Raw genomic sequence first — 24,586 nt, 5'->3', positions numbered from 1 at the left:
ACTTACTCAACAGTGCCCGTGTAGAGTTTAACGTGGTTGAAATATGGTGAACGAAGTTTATCTTGGTTGAATCAAGGTGAACGCAGTTTAACTTGGTTGAAACATTGCGAAAAGTGTTAAATTTGGTTGAAATATGGTGAACGGTGTTTAGCTAAATTGCAGTGTTTATAAAGACCAAAATGGCACACAGGAAGGTTCAGTTGAGGCAGAAGAGGACAAACAAGAGGGATCGTTGTGTAAGTATATGCAATTATTCTATACTTTTGTTTGATACATAAAATAGTTTTCGTGTAAGCTATAAAATATATCTGTTTGATTGGGTGAAGGAAACCAATCATTTATGATCAAAAAGGTAGTATCGGCACTTCGATCTAAGACTTATGTGAGAATGGCCTTGTGAACATATACTGTGATTTGGCAGATTTATCTGTCTAAAAAGGTTTATGGTAAAGAAGAAAATAAATCCTTTCAGCAAAGCCACCATTCAACTACCTTAATAAATTTACTTCAATGGCGTTTTTACGTATACGATAAGGTTGAATGTAAGAAAGCAGACACGGTGATATTATGCAAACGAGACACCAAGATATTCAAATTTACTATCAGGTGAAATTCACAATGTGATATGCATATCAAGCACAGGTATTGGGATCGTGGGAGAAGTGATTTACATATCGTACACTCGCCAAACAGCAGGATCGTGTTATTCAGGAGATAAATAAATTGTGACCTCACACTACCACACGTGTGTACCCGAAAACGAACTCCTCTTGTTTAATCTGATTTTGTCTTTATCGGTCGATATTTTATGTCATTTCATTGCTTTGTGCCGATGCTATAACTTTTATCTGTGTGTGTCGATACCATGGTATATATATCGTCTGAAAGTTTGTGGTTTCCATTGTCGTGTGTAGGCGCTGTGGTATAAATATATAAGTTGACCTTTTGACCTAACACGGTGTAGTACACCCTGTGATACGTTGAAATAGGTGGGTTAGCCGCTTTTTTCAAAACACTGTGATATTTTGGCTCCTACAGATTAAATAATATTTATATTATATGGAATATTTTCCCTGCTTGTTAAAGATGATTTTGCGATGTATTAGCGTGACACTTGGAGCTTTTGTCATTTTTATTTATTTTAAGTTGACGCTTCGATCTAAGTTGTCCCCCTTATCTGTAGCTATATTTAACCAAATGCAAGGGAAAATGTGTCCCCGTTCTTACCCTCGTGTGCTTTGGCTCTGTCACAAATTGTCCACGCATAAATGATGAAGGTTTGGGTACTCGGTGTCTCGTAAAGCAAGTTATAGCTGGCGATGCTCAGAATTTTTATTTCATTATGTATGCTATGGTGTAAAATTTTGTGTGAAACTTTAATAAAATGTTTTATAATTAAAACCGCACAAACATGATGTACACAATTTTAACAAAACCACTCATCTATGTGACACTATACACAGATGTCTGGAATGTGTGCTGCAATTCACATGAAGGGAACTGGTTGTCACTTCTGTTATGGTTCGGTGGTTTTCACTATATTATTATTATTATTATTGTTATTATTATTGTTATTATTATTGTTATTGTTATTGTTATTTTGGTTACAGACAGTTTATCCATTTCTCTTACCTTTGAGCCCTTAATTCGAAAGTTCTCACAACATGAACGATATCTTTGTTTGTTTGTTTCGAATGATCATTTGACGATGAGGTTTCTGAATTCTTGACCTATCGTATAACAAGGGTCACCATTCAACACCTGTCGTTTATTTTGCTATCTGGGTCAAACAGCGTCATGGTACAGTGTTTCTGCTGTTGCCTGACTATAAAACATTATATTGTTATTTTGTCTCACCAACATCTCCGTCATGCCACTACCTTGTCATGGATACTGTGATTGTTTACAACCACATACCGTAATATGATTCTACGTTATACAATATATAGTGACATACCTGACCTACAATGTAGCGAAGTCATACCTTTGTTATTATAAACAGGGTTTTTTTCAAGTCAGTCTGATAAATATAGGATTTTACAATCGTGTCAGGATAATCTGTAATTTAAACTGGTACCTCAAATTTCAATACCTCAATCGTGTGAAGGAAAGTTATATTTATTAAATTGTTCAACGAATCAAACACCTTTTTACATATAGTTGCATTCACAGGAATTTAAGAATCTATTCATCACAGTTTCCGCATAGTGTACGTCCGTAACCAAAGTGAACTGCAAACTTACATCTTTTAGCGATAACATGAGTGACTGCGTGAAATATTTCAATATAGTTTATTGATTTTTGTGAACAAGTACAGTTCTGCACCTTGTTGTTTTGTTTACTTCGATTGGTTTCGACCATTGTGCAAATTCCATTCATCATTGGCAATTTGGCAATTAATGAAAGTACCTTAAAATCTTATTGCGTCTAAAAAAATAAATTCAGTCTACAGCATTCTATGATATTAAAAACACCGACAAAACAATATAGTGATTTGGTAACCAACAGTTTATGATCCATCGCCAGACCATAACAGGGTCATCTTCATGCAGTTAGTCTCCATGACAACAAACTATCGTTCTACCTCACAAGACACACCAAGCAATCTGCTTTGCTGCGTGTCTATAGAGATATTGCTGTCGCTTTGGATAACACGTGAAGACAGGTATTTAACGTGTATTACGTCATTGACTATGCGGTGCTTTACAAATGTCTTGATTGCTGTTTCGTGAACATTGGTGATGCACTTTGTGTAACAACATCTAAGATTTCCGGTTTCAACAAGGGCCGTCAGAGACGGGTTATGCACCCCGAATGGGACAAGATTTAAGTATGAAAAAAAACCCAAAAACAAAACAAAAAAGGCGATAACCCCCAAAAGCATTCAAAAGAGAGTGATGGTTCTTGTGCACTGCGCTTTTCCTTGTTGAGGTTTATACCGATACCTCAAACATTTTGTGTTATGCTCCTGGCAAAATAATGATGGACAAACGGACGGACGGACGGACAAAGCGGCTACTATATGCTTCGGGGAACGTATTAAAAGTCGGTGCTGGTATCACGAAAATATACTGAAGGAAACTGATTAGGAAAGTTATCATCGTTATGGCGATTACACTAAAATATGCATGTTTCTTATACAAGACAACTGGGAACCTACATCAAAGAGTCTCAAAGCTTGTCAGATTATCTCATACTTCATACAGGCATTCCTCTTTTTGGTGAAAGGAATCTGTCATTTCCTTTCCCTAAGTACGGAAATACTGCTGCTCATAACTGGTGAAATGTACATGTAACGCCATCATTTTATCTAGCGTAGCCAGGGTTCTGTTGTCGTATGCCTTGTTCTCATTTGAGAACGTGACATTACTTGCTTGGATTGACCAAAATTCACATGACGGGTGTCATCGATGAAGCAGAAGACGCCTACTCTTCCGGAACACCTGGTCTTATTCTCCCTGTGCTTTTTCAGGATTATCCGTGTAAATCTTTCTTTTGTTCATATTTCGTCCTGATTGTATGGAATTTGAATTTGAATTATGATTATAGTGCTATGTTGGTATTTTCTTGATTTTTTTCTTTTTTTTTCACAATGTTCAAATTTCGATGCACATTTCATGGGATATTTGATGATGAGGTTTTCCAATAATTTACAGTTTTTTTACTTTTTCTAAGTACGTGAGAAAAATGTTCAAACTTGGGCTTGTTCTGTTTTCAGGGATGAGTCAAACCTCGTGTAAGATTCTGTTTATCATCAATTCCTGAAAAGCAAAGCCTTTCAACATAAGACTTGTTGCTCAATCTACCGAGAAGCTTCCAGGTTTAAACACTGTCATAGTGAAACTGGTTAACGTAACTACAAAATCATGTTTACAACAACATGCAGTACTATGATTCTACAATATACAATGATACAGCAAAAAGCAAAAATGTTTATGAATAATGCGCCAGCTATTTGAGGGATATCACCCGAAAACAACATGTAAAGCGTTAGAAAGATTTACACACAGGTATACAGGTAAATACAAGGTGATACAGACTTTGTACCAGGAAGAGTAGACACCGTCTGCTTAATGGATTACACCCGTAATTTAAATTCATTGAACCATGTCATTGCCAATAGTAGAACTGGGGTCCTGATTTGTGTGTCTCGCGCTTCTAGGACTCGACTAAATCTTGTGTTGTCTTAATGTGATATGTCGGTGATACTGGGGGTCTAAAATGTGTGTTTCACCCTTCTAAGACTTGTCAATGATATTGGTAGCCGAAATTGAGATTCGTCCTTCTAAGACTCGACAGTGATGGTAGTGGGGTGGGGTGGGGCTTAAATTGCGTTTCGTCCTAATAGGACCTCTTCATGGTCCTGGTGGCCTGAATTGTGTGTTTCGCTTTTCTGATGCTGGAAACTTACAATATTGAAGAGGAGGAGGCGAACATTTCCTACAGAAATGTATATCTATAGTATATGGATGTGAATAAAGCTCATACTTTGATACAAAAAAAATCATTTTTGGTATCGACTCATGTTCTGATGTTAAAAAAGAGCAAATTAACATGTAAATTTTAAACCGTGATTCTTTTCGAATACATCTTATCGTGGTATGCTGATTCCCAGTCTCAATTGTGAATGTGGGAATGGAAACGACCTCATACGACATTTGTCAGTTATTGTGTTGTTATCTGCATAGAAATAAGGAATGCGGATAGCATGGGACATTAAGTGCACGGGGAAATGAAGGATAATATATATACAAAAAAAGTTTTAAAACGATGTTAATTAAGATACATTGTACGGCCAGGGGCTGTGAACGCAATGTCCGCTTTCCTCTTGAAGTATTAACCGCAAGAAGTGTGCAGAGAGAACATTTACGTCATGAGAATACAAATTTGAAATAGTATCAGCAGGAATCCTGAATCACCTTTATGTGCAGGGGCGTAGCTTCCATAGATAGAAAAAGCCCGGGCTTACACATAAAAAATCCGTGCATAGAGTATGTCGGACAAAATTGCAAAACTAATTTTGAAAATAAATATCTAATATTTTTGATAAATAAAAAAATATAGATAGAAAATTGTTGAATAACTAGGCCTAGCGCATTGCTTTCCGGAACTTTATACACGTCATGCTATTCTACTTCTTACTATCATTTCAACGTTTCCGATTATAATGTTGTTAAAGTGCAAATTTCCAAAATGAAGAAGGCTTCTGGATTACAGACGTCGATCGACAAGTTTTTCAAACAGAATAAAGTCTTTTATTTAGTCAGGGGCTGAAGTTTGTTGTTAAATAAATAAAAAAAACTGTCTCAAAAAACGATTCAAAACATCTTTGAAATCATGAAATTCATTTTCCGTCGGGGGGATTCGCCTCCCTAATCCCCCACCAGGGCCCTGGCCTAGGCGGCCCCCAGACCGCTCGCCTGGGCTTACACATTTTTGCAGGGCTAGTTATGCCCCTGATGTGAATAAGAGTTTCAGCTTTCAAAAACTTTGTCACATTGCAATAGTATCACGTTTTCATCAATAAACTCAGGGCATTGACAACAAAAAGCAAGAAGCACTGTAATAGGTCTAAAAGTGTTATCGGCATATTTGTTCCACAAAAACAACAGGGGAATACAAACGCTTGAAAATAATCATAATCCAAACGAAAATTTAATAATACTGTGTCAAAATGTAAACAAAATCAATATTTAGACGAAAGTTCCTAAAAATGTACAATGAGAATAAGAACAGGTGGTTCCTAAAGAGAAAGCGTCCTCTTCTTCGTCCAGGACACCTGCCATGCAAGTTTTGGTTAATTCCAGTAAGTAATATCATGGTCTTATACGGTTCTTAGTTCTAAAATAATCCCCTACAACAGATATAAAAACACTCAGTGTTTTCCACCATGATATTGCAAAAAGAATACACTGATTCTGGAAACTCATAAGCAACTACTTACTATCTTTCTAGTTGAGCAGTATATTGCTTTTGGTATTACCATTATTACATATTACATTTCTGTTTCTAACTTTTGTTAATTTTTTTTGTGGTACTAATTTTCTCGGTGTGATATTACAGAGGTACATTATTTTTTGTGTGCTGCTGATGTTGCAGGTTTCTATGGGAGGAAGGATTGAACTTTATGAATCAGAAGATTTCCAAGGTAACCAACTAGCAACAGGAGACGACTGTAAATGTCTCCAAAAAAAAGGCTTGGAGGACGTCCGTTCAGTCAAGGTCATCGGCAAGGACGTGTAAGTTTCTCACGAGGCAGGAAATCCTACTGCAAAAACATTTTTTCTCGTGGGGATTTATTTTCGTTGATTTCAGGGGGTGTGGTTGGTCTCTTACTGCGGATGCATATGCTAATAAACCGGTGAAATTAGTTTTATAATATCCATAGGGCTGTTTTTTTTGCCATGAAATATTAAAAAGAAAAATGAAATCCCGCGCAAATACATGATTTTACAGAAGATTACTTATTTGTAATTTCTGAGTAATATCAATCGTTATATAATTATATACGTTATAGCTAGACTATTACAAATGACTCATGAATTTCTTTCAAAAACCTTTTTTCTGTACAAGTTTTTAAACAACGGCTTGAGCCTGTAGTTAATACAAGTATAGGTCACAGTAGTGATTATCTTTTTTATAAAATTTAAACTTTTAAAAACCTATGGTTACATTCTCGATCAAATGTAATTAATATTATTTGATTAATTAAAAACATAACAATTAAACGTTGGACAAATTGTATTTATTGTCGTTAGGAATGCAATGTTGAAGACGGATAAATAGACAGATATGGTTATGTATATGTTTCGAGTATTATCTAAAACTTTTCAATGTCTTTTTTTTTTTCATTACATTTTCTATCTCTCTGTATGAATACATATTGGAAAAAGCCTTTTTGAAAATCATAGTCAGTTAAGTGATTAACGTAAAGCTATAATGCATTTTATCTGAGGCGTCGTGCAAAGCGTCTACGTAACGTTGGTCAGAATGCCCAAATGCCGTCATATTATTGTCATTTCGTCCATACCATATTTTTACTCCGGAGTTAATGGGAGGTCATCATGCAAAACGTAAACATGTATGATGTATTAATCTGAAAACAAATCGTACTGATGTGTATAAGACGATCGGCAAAGCGGTAGCAGAATAAAAATATACATTGACTCATCATGTCCGACCGACACTTTAGTGAGTGTGGAAAGTAAACACCGGACTTCCGGAACATGCACATACTGGTTCTCAAGCCGTACTTGTATTGTTGAATCTGTCTGAATAGGAAAAACGCAAGTGCGATTTTGTGGTGTAAAACCCACTTTGTTGTTATAGTTACCGTAAAGATGTACGATGTCAATCAATTAGTATGATGTTTTATGATACAGAAATATTTGTGGAGAACCACAAAGCTGTTTGTCAGTTTACACGGTAAACAATGAAAACGGCCTAGACATCCGTATATCAAAGTTTTAAATGTCATTTCGTTCTCAAAAAACAAAAGCAAATAGAAATAAAAGCAAATATGTCCTATCGAATTTTTCATTGTGATTTAATGATACTTAAAACTTTGATTATTCATAATGAATCAAATTTCTTCATATCAGTCACACTAAAAAACAACTTAGGTCAATTCATGGGAGATAACTCGAATAAAAGTGATTTCTCTTGCGAAAGACTTTGTTGTGCACGCTACAAGATCACAAGCATGGATGTTATTATCTTGAAAAGAAATTTAAGTACAAGGAAATCGTTATGCTTGATATACAGTTGGTGGAAGGCTGTCCTCAAAGTAAGGGGTCGGTATATAATCATCTGTATTGTCATTGATTTCTAATTTACATGGCCAACAACTGTTTTGTTATTTAAACGAAGGCATCAGCAATACATAAAAGGTATTTAGAAGAATTTGGGAATGTGTCCTGTTCTGAGTAGTCATTCGATAAACTCAATATCGTATGAAAGCAAAAACTGGTCAGCCAAGACGAACGTGTTTTTTATAGACTCATCAAATGACTGTTGAAAGAGCTAACCAACATTCTCTAAGACATATTGTCACCTAGAAATTCGATACTATCAGGATTCAATCCTTTGTATTTTTCTTCTCTGTTTTAGAGGTCCTATTCACGAATCACATTCTAGTATAGTTCCCCTATGTGTAGGAATAAGGGTTTCATAACCAGAGCAGGAAGGTGTAGATTTAAATGCGTCAAGGTGTGCACAAAGACCACAAAAAATATACGTTTCTATGTCAATTTCAAGGATCAATAAACCATGACAACATATACTCAAGCGTCTATAGAAAGGACAAAATAGACCAATCTATTCACATCTTAGGACAAAACATCACCGTAGTTGAAATTTAGCTTATCAAACCACTAAAAAGCCTATTGCTTGTTTGATGGATTTAACGTCCAGTAAACAGCCATGTTAGCGCAGACCAGTCGTTTTTTTCTGATCTTCTTGAGTAACATAAAACGCTCAGATGTCCAACTGAGATTATGTAGCCCTGTTATGGAGACGTCCCCCACCCACCCACCCCCCCACCCCCCCCCCCCCCCCAAAAAAAAAAAAAAAAAAAAAAAAAACAAAAAACAAAAAAAAAAAAAAACCTTTGAAGCGACACTTGATTTGTTGCTACAATCTGATAAATAATACCATCTATAAGGGTGAATGTATCGTGTTGTTTTTAAGTGAAATATTATCATTATTTGTAGATGGGGATTTTATAAAGGTAGCAATTTCCGGGAGCGTAGTTTTGAACTGGAAGAAGGGGATTACCCTAACCTCAGGACAATTAAGGACAAAGATGACGTCATATCTTCTGTCAGACCGTTATGGTAAGTAGAGAGGAAACTTACTGAAATATTAGATGAATAATTTCGTTGCAAAATAAAAGACAAACAACGATATTGTAAACCGGCATCGTTTTGCCTTATCGAATTTATTAGGATGGTAGTTTTGTCTGCAAACACTCTAAAGATTTATCTATCTGTGGTATCATTTAGTCGCGATGCAAGTGACAGAGCCTTTCCTAGGGTTTATTATAGTGTTCAAAGCATATTCGATGAAGTTGTGGCTAACATTAATAAGTTAACCTATATCAAATCAAAAGTGCATTTTACACCTTCAACAATAGCAGAGACATGAGTGTACAAATAACAATTTCTAATCTGAAATGGTGACAGCATTTACATCAATTTTACAGCAAGACGGTGATACCTATACACACGAAACTTCAAATTTCACAATCGTTCAGTCTGCACTCAAGATCACAATTGCCTTTAAAGGGGAAAAAACTGATATTGCAAGCGAGTGATGGAAGAAAGATAATTTGAGTTTTCATGGTAATTGAATAAGTCACGTTTCCAATTTCATTTGCACTACAAATAGAAACTTACATTTTGAATAATATAATTATTTCCTTCAAGATCAGACTTTAAAAACTTTGCCCATGTGACTTTTTACCTTTGTCACGTAACTAGTGCAGTACATGTATACGCATGTAAAAAGAAACTTAATGATATTTATCAGCTTTTCAATACTTCTCACTTAAGGATGGAGATATCGGAGCGAAATTTCTTACCCCATGGCGATATGTACAATCAACAATACGCCGCCCTGGCGGCTTGGTTTCTGGGACCAAAGGGAGAGAACAAAGATATATTTGCAGACCTAGCCAAAGAGGCTGTTGCTGCTCATATAGACTTTCGGACGAACTATTACCCCACCGACAAACCGTACATCACTGAAGACATTAAGGCAGCGCGTGCTTACCGAGACGAGGTCAAAGAGCTTAGAAACGAATTAATGAAGATGACAGAGGAATTGAAAGAGTGTACACCAAACCATAGTCTCCGCTATGAGGTAAGAGACGGCAATACCCCAATATATACATGTATACAAGGATAACAGAGATCACAGAGGTTAGTTAATTAAGGATTAACCTTTGATTTTGTTTAGTTTATCAGCTCATAAATGGAATGGAGAACGAGGTAAATTTAGCGTAAACGCTTCTCATAAACTAAACAAAATCAAAGGTTAATGCTTATATTTACAATATTTTCTTTTTACTTTAAAATTAATGAAAATTCAGATATATGAAATTAATCGTAGATGTAGGCGTTTGTAGGTATCTGGACGTAATCTCCATCTTAAACGGAACAGCCATTGACAAAGCCGTTGAGAGACAGCTAAGCCCCGCCCTTTTTCTCGTAAACAATAACAGAAAATAGTTCCTGAATTTCAAACATATCTATTTCAGTTAAACAACTTTGTTTTATATTTTAAAACATTTACATAAATTCATATCATCTTTTTTGATAGATAATCAGTCAGTATTATATGACTCGGCGGGTTTTAAGAAATTATCCGATTGCGAATGGAATACACTATACATGTGTGACGCGGTCAACGGCGCGAACATGCGCGGTGATGAGGCTCACGTTCCAGACTAAAGTTATTGGGTTATAAACTGTAGTGTCTCCTGGTTAGTTTATAGAGGAGCAAACAGTGGAAATTGTAAATATTACGATATATTAAACTAGTAGATGCAGCAGTACCAAAGTTATATTGCAACATCAACCGACAGATTATTCAGGTGGGTAACTAACTATTCAATGTGTTTCTGATATATCTACAAGTGTCCAACCTATAAATTAATGTCTAAAAAGGGAAATATACTAAGTTATATTCTTACATATTTAGAAAATAAATAAACCCTATCCCACACTTACTCATTAGTCATTTCTAAATTTTTATCAACCACGCTAGCATCTCATATTCGTGCGATAGAACCGCACAACGTGCGCACAAATGTGCGATAGTTCATTTCGTTCAATTTTTCTATGTGTGCAAATCGTGCACATATCGTGCACACATCACTGAATTTTTAACGTTGTGCGATTACGCAACTGTAATATTCATTGTGTCTCAAAGCAATGAAACACAAGTTAAATTAGAAGCTTTAATCTTCCTCATATTGTCGCCTGCACACATATTTGTATCAAAAGTTTGTCATCAATTTTGTTTCATGGGTATTATAGGTAATAAATCAAGAGAGGTTCCGCAAAACAAAGTGCTTCACTCGGGCTAAAGCTCGATATGAAACACTTAAATTTTGAATAAAAATGTGTCACCATTCATAGTAAATACACTATTGTTAAAACGAGATTCAGTGGTTATTTAAAATTGCAGGGTCATATGTTGTGGGATACTGCAATGCCTGCTAATCTGGGATATATCGCGGCATTGCTTTACAACTCCAACAACGTCACGAGGGAGGCTAGTCCTGTGACCACAAGCATGGAAGTACAAGTCGGAAAACAGATCTGTGAAATGCTCGGGTACAGTTTTGGACAGAAACCGGAACCGTGGGGTCACCTCACTTGTGGGGGTAGCGTAGCTAATATCGAAGCCACGTGGGCTGCACGCAACGTCAAATATTATCCAATTGCAATTCAAAAAGCTGTTATGACTGAACTAGAGTTGCAAGACGCGGCGGACTACGAAGTGTTCGTACCGAGGCTTGATACGAAACAAAAGCTGACGGAAGTTTCAACATGGGATTTACTGAACCTGGACATTGATGATATCGTTCGAATTCCAGAAGACATGGCTCGGATTGGGATCTCTGACGATGTTCTCACAGAATGTTTATCTAAATACAGTTTACAAAGTTTGGGATTTTTAAAATTCGCAATAGTGCACGGTCTTACGGAAGCTCCTGTTGTTGTGTCTCCAGCTTCCAACCATTACTCTTGGACTAAAGCAGCGACTTTACTTGGAATAGGCTCAGAAAACCTCATCTCAGTGATGTTTGATAGGAATGCCCGGATGAGTATTGATGGTAAGTGGTTTAGGTTTTAATTTGACTGCCTATATGCAGTGTAATCGTTACAGGGTATCTCGTCAGCACTTCGTTACTCTGACAAGTCCTGTGTATTTCTGTAGACTGATAGTAATTGACAAGAATAGTAGAACCGAAATCATATTTACTTTCTAATTATATTCTTTCTAACGAACATCACTCATTTATAACTCAAACTATTTACTGGGATTCCGTCCGCTTGGTTTTAGGACGCACACCATTATTTCGAGCAAGATCCACTGAAAATCCATCTTTCCTCTCACAAATGTATCTGTAGGCACACATTATACTCCGAACCTCCACCAAGGTTACTGGAAAAGTAAGACAAACGAAACCAAGCCACGTTCATTTGATTTCAAAAATTAAGGGTGTTTTAATGGGAAGTCCAATCTTACCGAACGCAGGCGAACAAAGTACGTGTCACCACTGTCGAATGTCTACCTGTCTCACTTGCGCCAGTAACGGCAATTGCAAAACATGCGACTGACTTTTCTATGGACTTGTTTATAATGATAATTTTTTTCATGTCAGTAGAAAAGAAATCCTTGTAACACAACCAGTATAAGATTAGAGTGCGATAAGTTCAAATCTATCTCTATGTTTTTTTTTTTTTTTTGTAATTGTTTTATTTTTCAAGAGCACAACACAATCAAAGAACAAACATAACAATATATCAGATGGATTTGATTATCACTCATCATCACCTATTTGAGAAAAACACACGTCATCATCAGCATTCTCATCACTCTCGATCACACTTTAGCTCATATAATCATCATCATCATCATCATCATCATCATCATCATCATCATCATCATCATGTGATCATCCATCATCATCATCATCATCATCATCATCATCATCATGTGATCATCCATCATCATCATCATCATCATCATCATCATCATCATCATCATCATCATCATCATCATCATGTGATCGTCCATCATCATCATCATCATCATGTGATCATCCATCATCATCATCATCATCATCATCATCATCATCATCATGTGATCGTCCATCATCATCATCATCATCATCATCATCATCATGTGATCGTCCATCATCATCATCATCATCATCATCATCATCATCAACATGTGATCATTCCTTATCATCCATCATCATCATCATCATTACGATCATCATGTGATCATCCATCATCATCATCATCATCGTTACGATCATCATGTGATCATCCATCATCATCATCATCATCATCATCATCATTACGATCATCATGTGATCATCCATCATCATCATCATCATCATCATTTCCACTCAACACCACCATCATCATACATACATACTTTACACCTCATCACTATCATCATTCATAATCCATCATCATCATACACACCTAATATTGTCATTCATCCAAGCCTTACACCATCAGCATATTCTTCATTTTCATTGTGTGTGTCCTATTTTTTTTTTTTTTTTGAAAAGAAAAAGAGAGGGTAAACAAATAAATAAATAAGTAAATAAAGAGAGAGGGAAAGAGAGAGACAAGACAGGATAAAAGTCAATAAAAGGAAAGACAAAGATAAAGATATAGAAAGCGAAATAAAAAGTAGAAACTGACGAGTAAAAAACGGGGAACAAGATAATTTATCTTGGGGTAATTTTCAAAATCTCAAGGAAAGATGCAGATTCAATATTTCTTAAAGAAACGTTCATAATGAAACTGTCAAGGGTATTGGGGAAAGGTTTTAGAAAAAATAAAAAACTATCATCAAAAACACAGAAGAATTATTTATAGAGTAAGAATTTTTTCCCATTTCTTCCATTCATTCTTAAAAAGTTCAAGAGAGTGGTCTCCCTTACCAGTAGCAATATACTTTTTAATATTATGATGATCCTTTATTAGATTTACAAGGGCATTTATGTTCAACTTACTGTTCAAGCATCTAATTTTATAGATATATTGCTTAATGATTATATTAATCTCATTGTCGATTTTACTATACACATTTCTCGCAGAAAAGAAGCCAAACAAAATGGACTCTTTGTTGAGAGTAAAGGGGATAAGTAGTGCCTCTAGAAGAATTTCAAAGCTTTGCAGAAAGTTTTGAACCATTTCACATTCCCAGAAGATATGATTGATAGTTTCTGTTTCAGATTTACAGAAGGTACAGAATGGACTGTCAACTATGCCTGCTTTATAGAGAATAGAGTTTGTTGTTAAAATATAATGCAAAATTCTGTACTGAAACCACTGGAAGTTAGAATTATTTGTTATTTTAAAAGGTAAGGTAAAGATATTAGCCCAGATATGATCTTCAAAATCGAATTGTTTGGCCCACTTTTTCCTTCCAGTGGGAATTTCATTGTTTTCCACAAAACATTGATACAAATCTTTAGTGCCCTTTAATTTAGAGAAGAAAGGTTCTATGCTACAAGGGATAAATGGCAAACAGAAATCAGAGTCTAAAATTCTCTGCAAGTCAATATTATTCCGAATAGAGTTTAACAGCCCTTGAAATCTAAGAAAGTTTGTTTTTAACCCATATTTCTCAATAAATTCATTAAAAGAATAAAAAGTAATTGTACTTTTATCTTTAATCATATCATTTACCACCCTTATTCCCTTAGTGAACCAATCTTTATAAAAAACAGATTTCCCACCAATAGTCAGCTGTGGATTATACCATAGAGGAGTTTTAAGAGGAGACTGCTGTCTACCTTTCTCTTTAGACTTCAATATCAATAATTGCTCCCATGCCTTAAAAACATCACACCAAAACTTATTTTTACATTTTTCTTTACAAATCTTAAAATAATCACTTCCACAATTCATAGCTATGTCATTATTTAACAATCTAGAAAATAAAATTTTCCACTTGCTCGTAGATGGACTTAAAAATCTCCGGAGCCAACCTAATTTCAGTGCGCTAATAAAGGCTTGAATGTTAATCATCTTTAAACCACCTTCAGAAAAATTCTTGGTGATGATATTTCTTTTCACCTTATCAGTTTCTCTATGTTTTTTTATTGTTCAGACTTAAAACGGATCTTGAGTGGTTTACTGACGAGGCAAGTGCCCGTCATTGCTGTTGTCGTTGTCATCGGTACGACGGAACACGGAGCAGTTGACCCTCTAGCTAAGGTCGTCAACCTGCGCAAAGAGTTTCGGGAAAAGGTAACGGGATTAATTTTCACAAATTATTACACCACAGAAGACATCTTTCTTATACGTCGGTTAAATCCTACTGTAAAGAAACAAATCAAAGCTTAATACTATGTAAAATATAATTTAGCAATACAACGTAAATATACAGCGAAGTACGTCGATTTCGATTCAGGTATTGCAGACCTGGTTAGGCATTTACCACACATCGAAGCATAAAACTAAAACGAGCATTTAAACTATTAACTTAAAAGAGACAGGTAATGGAAATCTGATTCAAAATATTGCTGGTTTTAAATTTTGGAAGATCGATACCAACATCCATGTTTTTAAGGTTTTGTGAGCAAATACGGTACATAAATATGGTATTATGTGTATGTACAGATTCCAAAAAAAAAAAAATGGTTGTAAATCCAATTATGAAGTTTTTAACACCATATACACCATATGTAACATATCATTTACGAAATGTCAATTTCGCTGTATCATGTACTTCCGCTTGCAGGGTTTGAATTTCTGTGTGTGCGCAGACGGAGCGTGGGGAGGTTATTTTACATCTATGCTTCATTCCAAAAGTACTTCCCGGGCTACAGTGATAAAAGATCACGGCGGATACATCCCGATGTTTCCTCTCAGCCCCTACACCCGGAAACAGCTTCTCCATCTTAAATACGCTGACACTATCACTCTGGATCCCCACAAATCCGGCTACTGTCCATATCCTGCCGGTGGTCTATGCTACAGGTAACTATGTCCGGTGTATGTGATATGGTATCTTATTCTGTAACAAAAAAAATCAGTTTTGAATATAATGAAGTGTATATGGTTAAAGGTAGTCGCCCCTTTCTCCTCAAGGGATCTACCATAACTGTGCTGGCGGAACGTAAGACTAAGTACCTTTATATAAAGATCTGATATGCATGGTTCGACGATCCCGGTGTTTCTCAAGAAGCTGAGAAACGGACCGATCCGAGTTGTCGTGAGTGTAACTTTTAAGCTGGACACGATTTACCTAAATCGTTCTGGATGATATGTTTTAGTGACGTATCCACCAGCTACAACAAGGTGATATCAAAATAACCCTGATTGTCCGCGGGATGATAAACAAAATAACTTTATTTCCACAATAAAGATCAGGTATTAGGATTTTCGATAAATTTCCTGACATATTTTAATGAGATGCCGAGAAATATTATCAGGTGCAAAATGTAATCTTCATGAAAATGAAACTGCATTTTTTCTGTGATTGTGACGCTTTAAGATTAGACCAAATTAATGTTATGGCGACGATTATTACTGTTACACAGAAATGGCGCTATGAGAGGATTTGTTCAGATAGCAGCTTCTGTTATATACCAGAACGAAGACGAACCGGATGTTGGGATGTACGGAGTTGAGGGGTCTAAACCCGGAGCAGCAGCTGCAGGAGTGTTATTGGCCCACAGGGTCTGTTGAAAAAAATCGTTTTCAAGTTTTGAATATAATTTATCTCAGAAATTAAGGAAGTATTCCACGCAATTTTAAAACAATGGCCTTTAAAGATATGCAAATTGGTGCGAACATCTTTCGAAGGCATTGTTCGCTTCAAGTAAATGCGTGTTTGCATAACAGAGACAGATTTACATAATTGTATAAATGCGTATGAATTATATCTATAATGACTGTATGATGTGTGGATATGAAAAAAAAAGAAAACGGAAAAAGAAAACTGGTAGAAGATGCAAGATATATTTTTATACTTTGAATTTTGGTCAATTGCCACATAAATCATATGTTTAATTTGCTAAATTAAACAGTATTGTAAAGGTTTTGTAAACAATAATATAAGACTTGATTTAAATATTCTTCTACAAAACAATTAAACTGTTGATTACCGGGATTATCTTAGGTCATCGGCCTTGACATGTATGGTTATGGAAGGATATTAGGGCAATGCATGATGGGAGCAAAACTTTTCTACTGCGCATGGCTGACTGTAGCCAATGACGATGACAACTTCGTCTGCATTCCCATGAAACCTCTGCCAAAGGAGGAGGATTCAGGGATACCAATGTTTTCCTTTAAAAAAGACCGAGCTTTGACAGAAGCTAGGCGATTCATTAACGAAAACATTAAGGGCAAAAGTAATGAGGAACTGAAAAAGGTAAGTTAATTTGAGTTTAGTTGAGATTAGCAAAAATTGTGTACCAAGGAATCCATCCTTGATTCTCCATCAGTCGCTCTTTGCACCCCTGGAACATGTCATGGCAGAATTAAGGCACAATTAAAGAAATTTGATTGGTTCCAATAGAAGGAAATCTTACCCTTTGAAGACTTCAGAGGAGCGACTTCAAAGCAAATGCAATATACCGTTATGCGACCTCGATTTACTTTTGATTTACACCAAATGATCAAACTAGTCTTTTCGTCTTGTCCACAAGGTGTTGCAGATGGAACCTTCAATTTTGCTATGACATGTTTCAGGCGTGCAGAGAGCGAACGTGATCGTAACTCCTGGAGTATCGAGGATGAAAGGAACCTTGCTACACATCAATATCATATTAAGATTTGATTCTATTTTTGAGAAACAGAAAAGCGATATGCAAGCGAGTGGGTTTATTATAAAACCTTTCATGAATGCAATGTGTGCATCACTAAAATTGATTGAAAGTGATACCTAGAAAATACAAATTTTAGAATTCTGCATATAGAGACTAACACAAAATATTGCCGTCATGTTTTCAGTCATTACTATCGACATCAAAGAACATGTTAAAGTTTCTCGCCTTTTTTCTGAATGGGGGTTGGTTTAGAGTTTGTTTTCATTAAAAATCATTTGGTAACATAACGTTTTTATATTCGTGAATTTGTATGCTCTTAAATGGACACGACATAATATCCTTTATGATCAAGGTCTATGTAATGTGTTCATGTGTTCTAAAGCCATCTTTTGGTGCGTGTGGTAAATCTGTTTTATAGGACCGTGACGTAATGACTTTCCTGAGTGACATAGGATCTGATGCTTTGATCAACGCCTTTGCCGTCAACATCCGAGGAAATACTAAAATTGACATAACTAACAGACTCAACTCGACATTGTTCGACAAATTATCACACACCAGTGTAAGCAAGAAAGCTGTGAAGCGAATACCTCTGATACTTACCAAGTCTGAACTGAAGCATTCTGGAAAGGACAAAGCTGCTTCACAGTTTAAGCGGAGATTAGGGGTAAGATAAATGTATACCTGGTGTAGTCTGTAGAATGTCTTTACCAACCTGATGAAAATGTAACAAAATAATGATGTGGTCTGTAGTTCCTCATACATATAGCATATTTGCCACTATTTGGTGATATAGTTGTGACATTTAACGCAAATGATATAGTGATGAAGTTGTGAACTCTTTAAAATGCCATCGATATTTTGTATTCCTGTCGTTTCCATTCGAAGATTTTAGTACAAAACGAAAGATTGTTTTTAAAATCTAGACGGAAGCTGCACTATCCCCGACGTTAATATTTTTTAGTTCTCATATATCTGATAATTTCAAAAGTGTGTCGGGCAAATGCATATATTTTCAACCGTGCCTCTGTTCTAATTAGTTAAAACATGGCATGCTATTTTGTATTATTAAACCATCTCTGATATTGTATCTTCTTGTTAAACTTTTTTTCATACATGTTAGTTTTCACTTTTGTTTAGTTGCCAACGATATAACCCCGGTATTCTTTTTCTAATAAAATGGCACAGTCTGGATTTTTTCTCTATGAATCATGTTTTTTTTATTTGCCCTTACATTTTCTTTCACCAACCACGTGCGTTATTTCCTTTAGCTCCCACCGGCCTGTGAAGGTGGCCTAGTCTTTCTTATCAACACCGTCATGAATCCCTGGGTCGCCGATCAGGACAGCGTTCAGTCTTTGGTCAGCTGCTTCCGTCAAGTCGTCAAGACTACGGTAGAAGAGGTAGGAATATTATTTAAACTGTACCTGATAATGTAGTTCAATTGCTGTTTACCTTGTTCTCATTTGAGAACGTGACATCAACAGCTATGATTGACCAAGCTTTATGTTGGATGTCGTCGATGAAACAGAAGACGCTTACCATTCGTGAACAAATGGTATTTTTCTCCTTGTACTTCTTCAGGAATCTCATTGAATGTTTCCCTATATACTACTTGTTGCAACGAATTTGCGTTTTATTTTAAATTCTGTTTAGATAGTTCTTGATGCATTACTGTAATATCATATTATTCATCTTTGTTAATGATATTTACTATTGTTTCAGAATAAAATGATCATGAAACATTTCTTTCCTACCGAGGTTTTGTATTTCTCTCAGCAAAATAGTATTTTGTTGCATTTCTTATTTTATTAAGACATTTTCATCTAAAACATGATGTAAATGAAGCATTGTAAAGTCTATTTCTGAGAAATGATACCTGTTCAAAAGTTAATTCCAGATATCTCTTATTTAAGAATTTACTTTTTAAGAATTATTAAAAACATAAAGATTTGACTACAATTATAAGTGATATTTTATTATGAACAAGGCTAAGAATCAATTTAACTCGGTTCGTTTACAGTGAAATTATTCATTTTCGTGTGGGATTTATCTAATTGATTTCGTAGGCATTCTAAATCAACGAATGTGTGTGTTCACGAAATGATAAATAGATCAAAGTTGACATGGATTTTAGTACCAGTGAATGTTGTGATTAAAATTTGTTCACGAAATCAATTCCAGCGAAAATGCATTGAGTCCTACGATAATCTACGTTATAACAGTATTGACATTTTCAGATAATTATGCATACATTAGCTGTGTGCCGAAATAAGAACGTGTTGTTTTGTGTTAAGATATATATCCTATATCTTCTTTGTTTGTATTCTGGTTTTACAGATGACAGATTCCCCGGAAAGACATATATTTATTGTTGCTAGTCCTTTGAGTAATGATACCGGGGAAATTTTCTGTGATTTTTACCCAAACGAATACAACGAAAAAGAAAGTAACTACCAAGCCGTTATCAAATTTAAAGTGGACAGTAGATTCAAAATGGAGCTTTTCGAACTGATTGAACAGCAAGTCGAATTATCTTTGAATGGAAGTAATGCCAAAGAAATCATATTCCGGAACAATGTGAAGACAACTCTGATAGATATGTTACGTACTGGCCGCCAGAGGGCGATCAGAATGAACGTATTTGTTGGCATGGAATCTGAGACGCCCATCATGACCAACCTACCTGTCACAATATCGGATGTCCCTCTCTACAGGTAAATTGTAACTGTTTGTTTCTTTTAACGAATAATTCACAAAAATATTTTGACAAAGGTAAAGCGGCGACATAATGATATGAAATGAAGAATTTCTGATCGCCCGAGAGGATTATACTTGAAAGTGTGCGGAATGTCAACCTGAGTGTTGATTTGTATGACAAAAATATATATTTGAATTTTGCAGAATGTAGGCATGACTTATACAACGTTTTCCAGTAGATTTCTAACCTACAACACTAGAAACACCAAAAACGTATAGCTGAAATATTGCACTCGTTCTTTTGTCGAAACACACATCTGAAAAGCACTTTTAGTATAAACCGTATTTTATTTCTTAAGAAGTTACCATATGCAATGTCTTAACTGTTATAAATAATGACACAGGGTTCTGAAACAATTTGTTAATTTTTTTTTTTTTTTTTTTTGAGTCTGTTTCCATGAAAGAACCTCAATTTATGTATTTGGTAACCAGATGTCCAGTCTCATAAACACTCATGACACTCTGCACAACTTTTTATGTTACAAATTCAGGTCGAGTTTGAAAAACAATAATTCAAATTAATTGGCGGACTTTATTGGTTTTTCGACAGTTCAAATATTGGAAGCATAAACAATATACTGTACACTGAAGGTGCTAAACGAACTATGCTGTTTTCTATTAAACTATTTATTCGACATCTATGTGTATCTTTTCATGCTTTATTGTTCTCGGAAATATCTAAATGTTAGATTCCTTGAAAACAATTTCTGATTTTGAATTTCATAGCATCACGTAATTTATTTTATCAATTCTTATATCATGTTTTGATATTATATTATGTTTGAATGTTCATGCAGATACTTTGAGAAAGTGACTACTGAGTACCCTTCTTACATGACGTACTTCCTGTTCGGAGATGAAAATGGCGCATACATGACCCATCATATTTCTCTCCGTCCGGATTTTTACCAGGTTTATTTTTGTTTTGTCCTTCTGAGTTCCAGTTACAGACAACAATCCTAAATGTAGTATTTTACTGATGGTACATATCACCTTTTAAAACAACTTTACAACGTTAGATACAATAGAACCAAGCAATGAATTAAACTGCTTCATACAGCAGTTTGGTCCTTATAGGGTTCGTCAGTGATGATAAGGGCCTCGATTTTGAAGTCTAGGAGGCGATTGAGGAAATCCTAAATGACTGAAAGAAAAATAATCAATATAGATGGGGAGGTACACAAGCTTTTTAATATTTCATAACTCCATTTATTTGATAATTTTAGAACAACGTCAAGTGTATATTGTAAATCCTGTCATTCTTCGAATGAATTAAAATGTGGCATGCAGGTTAACGTTCGACTTTAAAAGACGGTTTTATCGTGGTTTGTTATCAGAGTATGTTGCTTCAATTCAATCCTAGAATGCCCATGTTTGCCACAGGTATCATTTGAGTTTTCATTAGATATGTTGATTTGTCGCGTTTCATTATATATTACAATTTCGACACCTTATTTTTGTTGCATGTTTACCTTTATTTATTTGTCTCTGTTTTAATTCCAGTTGGTCCGACTCGACCAGATACCACACAGTATATCACCCTCACTGCTGCAACATGGGATCCAGATACACATTTCCACTATGACAGGAGACCCTCTCGTCCTTGACGGAGATATCGTCGACCCTCTTCAAATGTCGGAATACACAGTACATCTTATTGCAGAGGGAGGGGCTCATATCAGATCTACAATAAAGTTCAGTAGGCGGAACGCCAAAATATTCTTCCTGCCACTTCGAACGCAAACACTTACGGAATCTCGGTGTCTTGAGTTCCGGTCTTCTGTCAATTTTAATGGTAGTATAAATATTGAGGTGCATGATTGTTCCAATGAGGAACCTGTGACACAGGACGTGTTAGAGACCTCTGTATAGAGCTTACATTTTACATTGTAGGTGCGTAAACATCAAAATTTGTGACAACGGAATTCATATAGATTCTTGCTTATTTCATAGGTGCATGAACCTCTCAGTCTAACCATGTGACAGTTGATGGGACATATACCGCTCCAGGAATACAGTGTAGAGGTCAATGAATTTCATATGAAATTGAATGAATTTGGAAGAAGTTTTTCAGTGTAATTCAATGATATATGAACCTTGAATAGGTGCATGAATATCAAAATCAAACATTTTTACGTGAATGTGATCCACTTCTCATCATTGTAGACATCTTAATTAGATATGTGAATATGATTCACAAACGACTTTCAGTATTTTGTCTAAAATAAGTGTTGTGATAATCTTATATAAGTGGCCTTCATGATTCAAATCAATAATTTTGAAACAATTCGTGCGCACACTTTTTGTCCATTTTCTGCATTCAAAAACATTCAGTGTTTAAGTAGGTGAACATACTTCTGAAATTGTCTGTTATTTTCATCAATATACCGAGTACAGTAGTCTCCCTTTGAACTGTACTCGACAGTCAAGTGCGGCTACATCTGTTTCTTTAATAGATCTTTGATCTTTCTCTATGTGTTATTATCCATATCTTACGTCATTCCCGATTCTTAATATAAACATAGTGACCGGCTTTCAGTTTCTGAATTCCTATTTCGTTACTGACTCTAGTGTATTCAGGAACGAATTTGTTATCATTAATGCGTGCATTTTATTATACTAAAACTCTACTGAGTTTATTACAATTGTTTACTGAAAGATTCAGTTAAACAAAAGTTAAAAGGGATAACCATCTAACAAATATGTGCTCAAATTTAATCAGCTTCTGTATACCGGAAAATGTTCGTCCCCGTATAATTTTCACCCTTTTCTTCCATGAACAGGGACGGCGAACATGATATTGGGGCGAAATTAAATTGCACATTTTTAACCCTTTTATATGTAACCCTTTTATATAATTCTCCTAGGGCGAAATGAACATGAGGCGAACTTACCTGGGATGAGATTATTAGCCAAGAGTAACCTATTGAAATCTCTCTTACGCAACTTCTTTTAAAAGTTTAATTTGCTTTTCATTTATATATGTACAGCAAGTATGTACCTGCAGTTTAATATAATTCCGTTTTTATCTAAATATATGTACTTGTATTTTTCAGGACAAGTCTGCGAGAATCAACTGTCAACTAACCTCTAGAGAACCGTTAGAACATAACATTAACACACTTTGGTGTTTAGTTCATAAACAAACTGAAAATGTCACGTCCACGTTCAAACTTTTGCATCATAAGGCATTACATCTCAAAATGAAAATGTCCATCATATTTTTTTTCCATCACCCGCCCAACGAAGTTGGCGGAGATATTCAACTGGGTTCCATGCGTCCGGATGCTGGTTTTAGCATGATACGTTTTGAATGACTGATTGGATTTTGATGAAGCTTGATTGGTACACATGTTACCTTGATCCTTTGCCCAAGTTTGATTAATGGCGAATTCCGTGCTTATTTAATGAGACTGCTGTGCCCTGATTGGCTGATTTCTTTAATCACTCTATGGGAATGTTTTCTACACATTATCTTGTGAAGTAATGACAAGATGTTTTAGGAAACTTGCCTTGTAGAATTATAACCTGAATTTCTTGTTCAGGTTTGATGATCGGCAAATTCTATGCATATTTAGTGAAACTGCTGTGACGTAATTGGCTGATTTCTTAAATCTCTTAAGGATCGCGTTACGCACTTCTTTCAAAGGAATTATCATCTTCTTATGAGTCTTGCTAAGAAGACTTAGTACCTTAACTACACACTGAAGTTAGATTACGATTAATTCCGCAAATATCTAATGAAGCTGCTGTGACCTCAATGACTGATTGCTTTGCAAAGGAAATCTGCCTACGTAATAATAAAATCTAGATGGGACTTGATATATATATATATTACGTATGGAGACTGATTAAACAAGCTGCTTGTACCTGATTGTATGATTGCTTTCGGCAGGATATCTTCTGAAGATATAATAACTTTCATTTTCCAGCATTCAAAACGAAAATAAAGGTGTGATAAGATGATTTCAACATTCACAGTATCATGCTGTTAAATTGTTGTTATATTGATCACTTTCAACAATCGAGCTTTAACCGCCATATAAACAATAAATGGTTTTAAAACTTGTGTTTTCCATGTTGCTCACTATAATGTATTTATTTTACAAATAAACTTGCGGGGAGGGGGATCTTGTTGACTATCCCTTTTTTTCTTATTTTGGAAAGCAAAATAGTTATGAAAATCTTTTACAAAGGAATACCAAAAATAGAATCGAGGTTCCGGTAGATTTAATACATGTATATTGGTGTTGTTATCGGATGTATGGTATGGCCTAGAGAATCTGTTTC

General features: G+C 35.4%; 1 protein-coding gene across 3 annotated transcripts; it reads left to right on the top strand.

Annotated features, from left to right (window-relative positions):
* On the top strand, positions 1-24,365 carry LOC132555261 (uncharacterized). 3 transcript variants are annotated; one of them, XM_060219613.1, is made up of 15 exons: positions 1-236; positions 6,100-6,239; positions 8,712-8,834; positions 9,552-9,861; positions 11,191-11,842; positions 14,869-15,008; positions 15,502-15,740; positions 16,304-16,442; positions 16,885-17,139; positions 17,955-18,203; positions 18,808-18,939; positions 19,877-20,253; positions 21,094-21,208; positions 21,800-22,091; positions 23,353-24,365. In XM_060219613.1, exons 1-15 carry the CDS (start codon positions 180-182, stop codon positions 23,388-23,390), a joined length of 3,258 nt encoding a protein of 1,085 aa, XP_060075596.1. In that variant the 5' UTR covers positions 1-179; the 3' UTR covers positions 23,391-24,365. The 3 variants fall into 3 exon arrangements, with proteins under 3 accessions (XP_060075596.1, XP_060075595.1, XP_060075594.1); XM_060219612.1 differs by having other exon boundaries at positions 21,800-22,189; XM_060219611.1 differs by having other exon boundaries at positions 21,800-24,365.
* The last annotated feature ends 221 nt before the right edge of the window (positions 24,366-24,586 follow it).

This window comes from Ylistrum balloti, unplaced genomic scaffold, assembly GCF_031769215.1.
Source record: "Ylistrum balloti isolate Yb309-2 unplaced genomic scaffold, AGI_CSIRO_Ybal_v1 Utg370466, whole genome shotgun sequence".
Classification (NCBI taxonomy): domain Eukaryota; kingdom Metazoa; phylum Mollusca; class Bivalvia; order Pectinida; family Pectinidae; genus Ylistrum; species Ylistrum balloti.
Note: the sequence above shows the minus strand (reverse complement) of the source record. Positions and strands in the feature narration are given on the sequence as shown.

Bases quoted from the DNA above. Each gene is read 5' to 3' on its own strand.
- LOC132555261 (XM_060219612.1), top strand. From the start codon at position 180: ATGGCACACAGGAAGGTTCAGTTGAGGCAGAAGAGGACAAACAAGAGG. The intron at 8,835-9,551 runs GTAAGTAGAGAG...TTCTCACTTAAG, and splicing joins TCTTCTGTCAGACCGTTATG to GATGGAGATATCGGAGCGAA. The intron at 18,940-19,876 runs GTAGGAATATTA...CTGGTTTTACAG, and splicing joins TCAAGACTACGGTAGAAGAG to ATGACAGATTCCCCGGAAAG.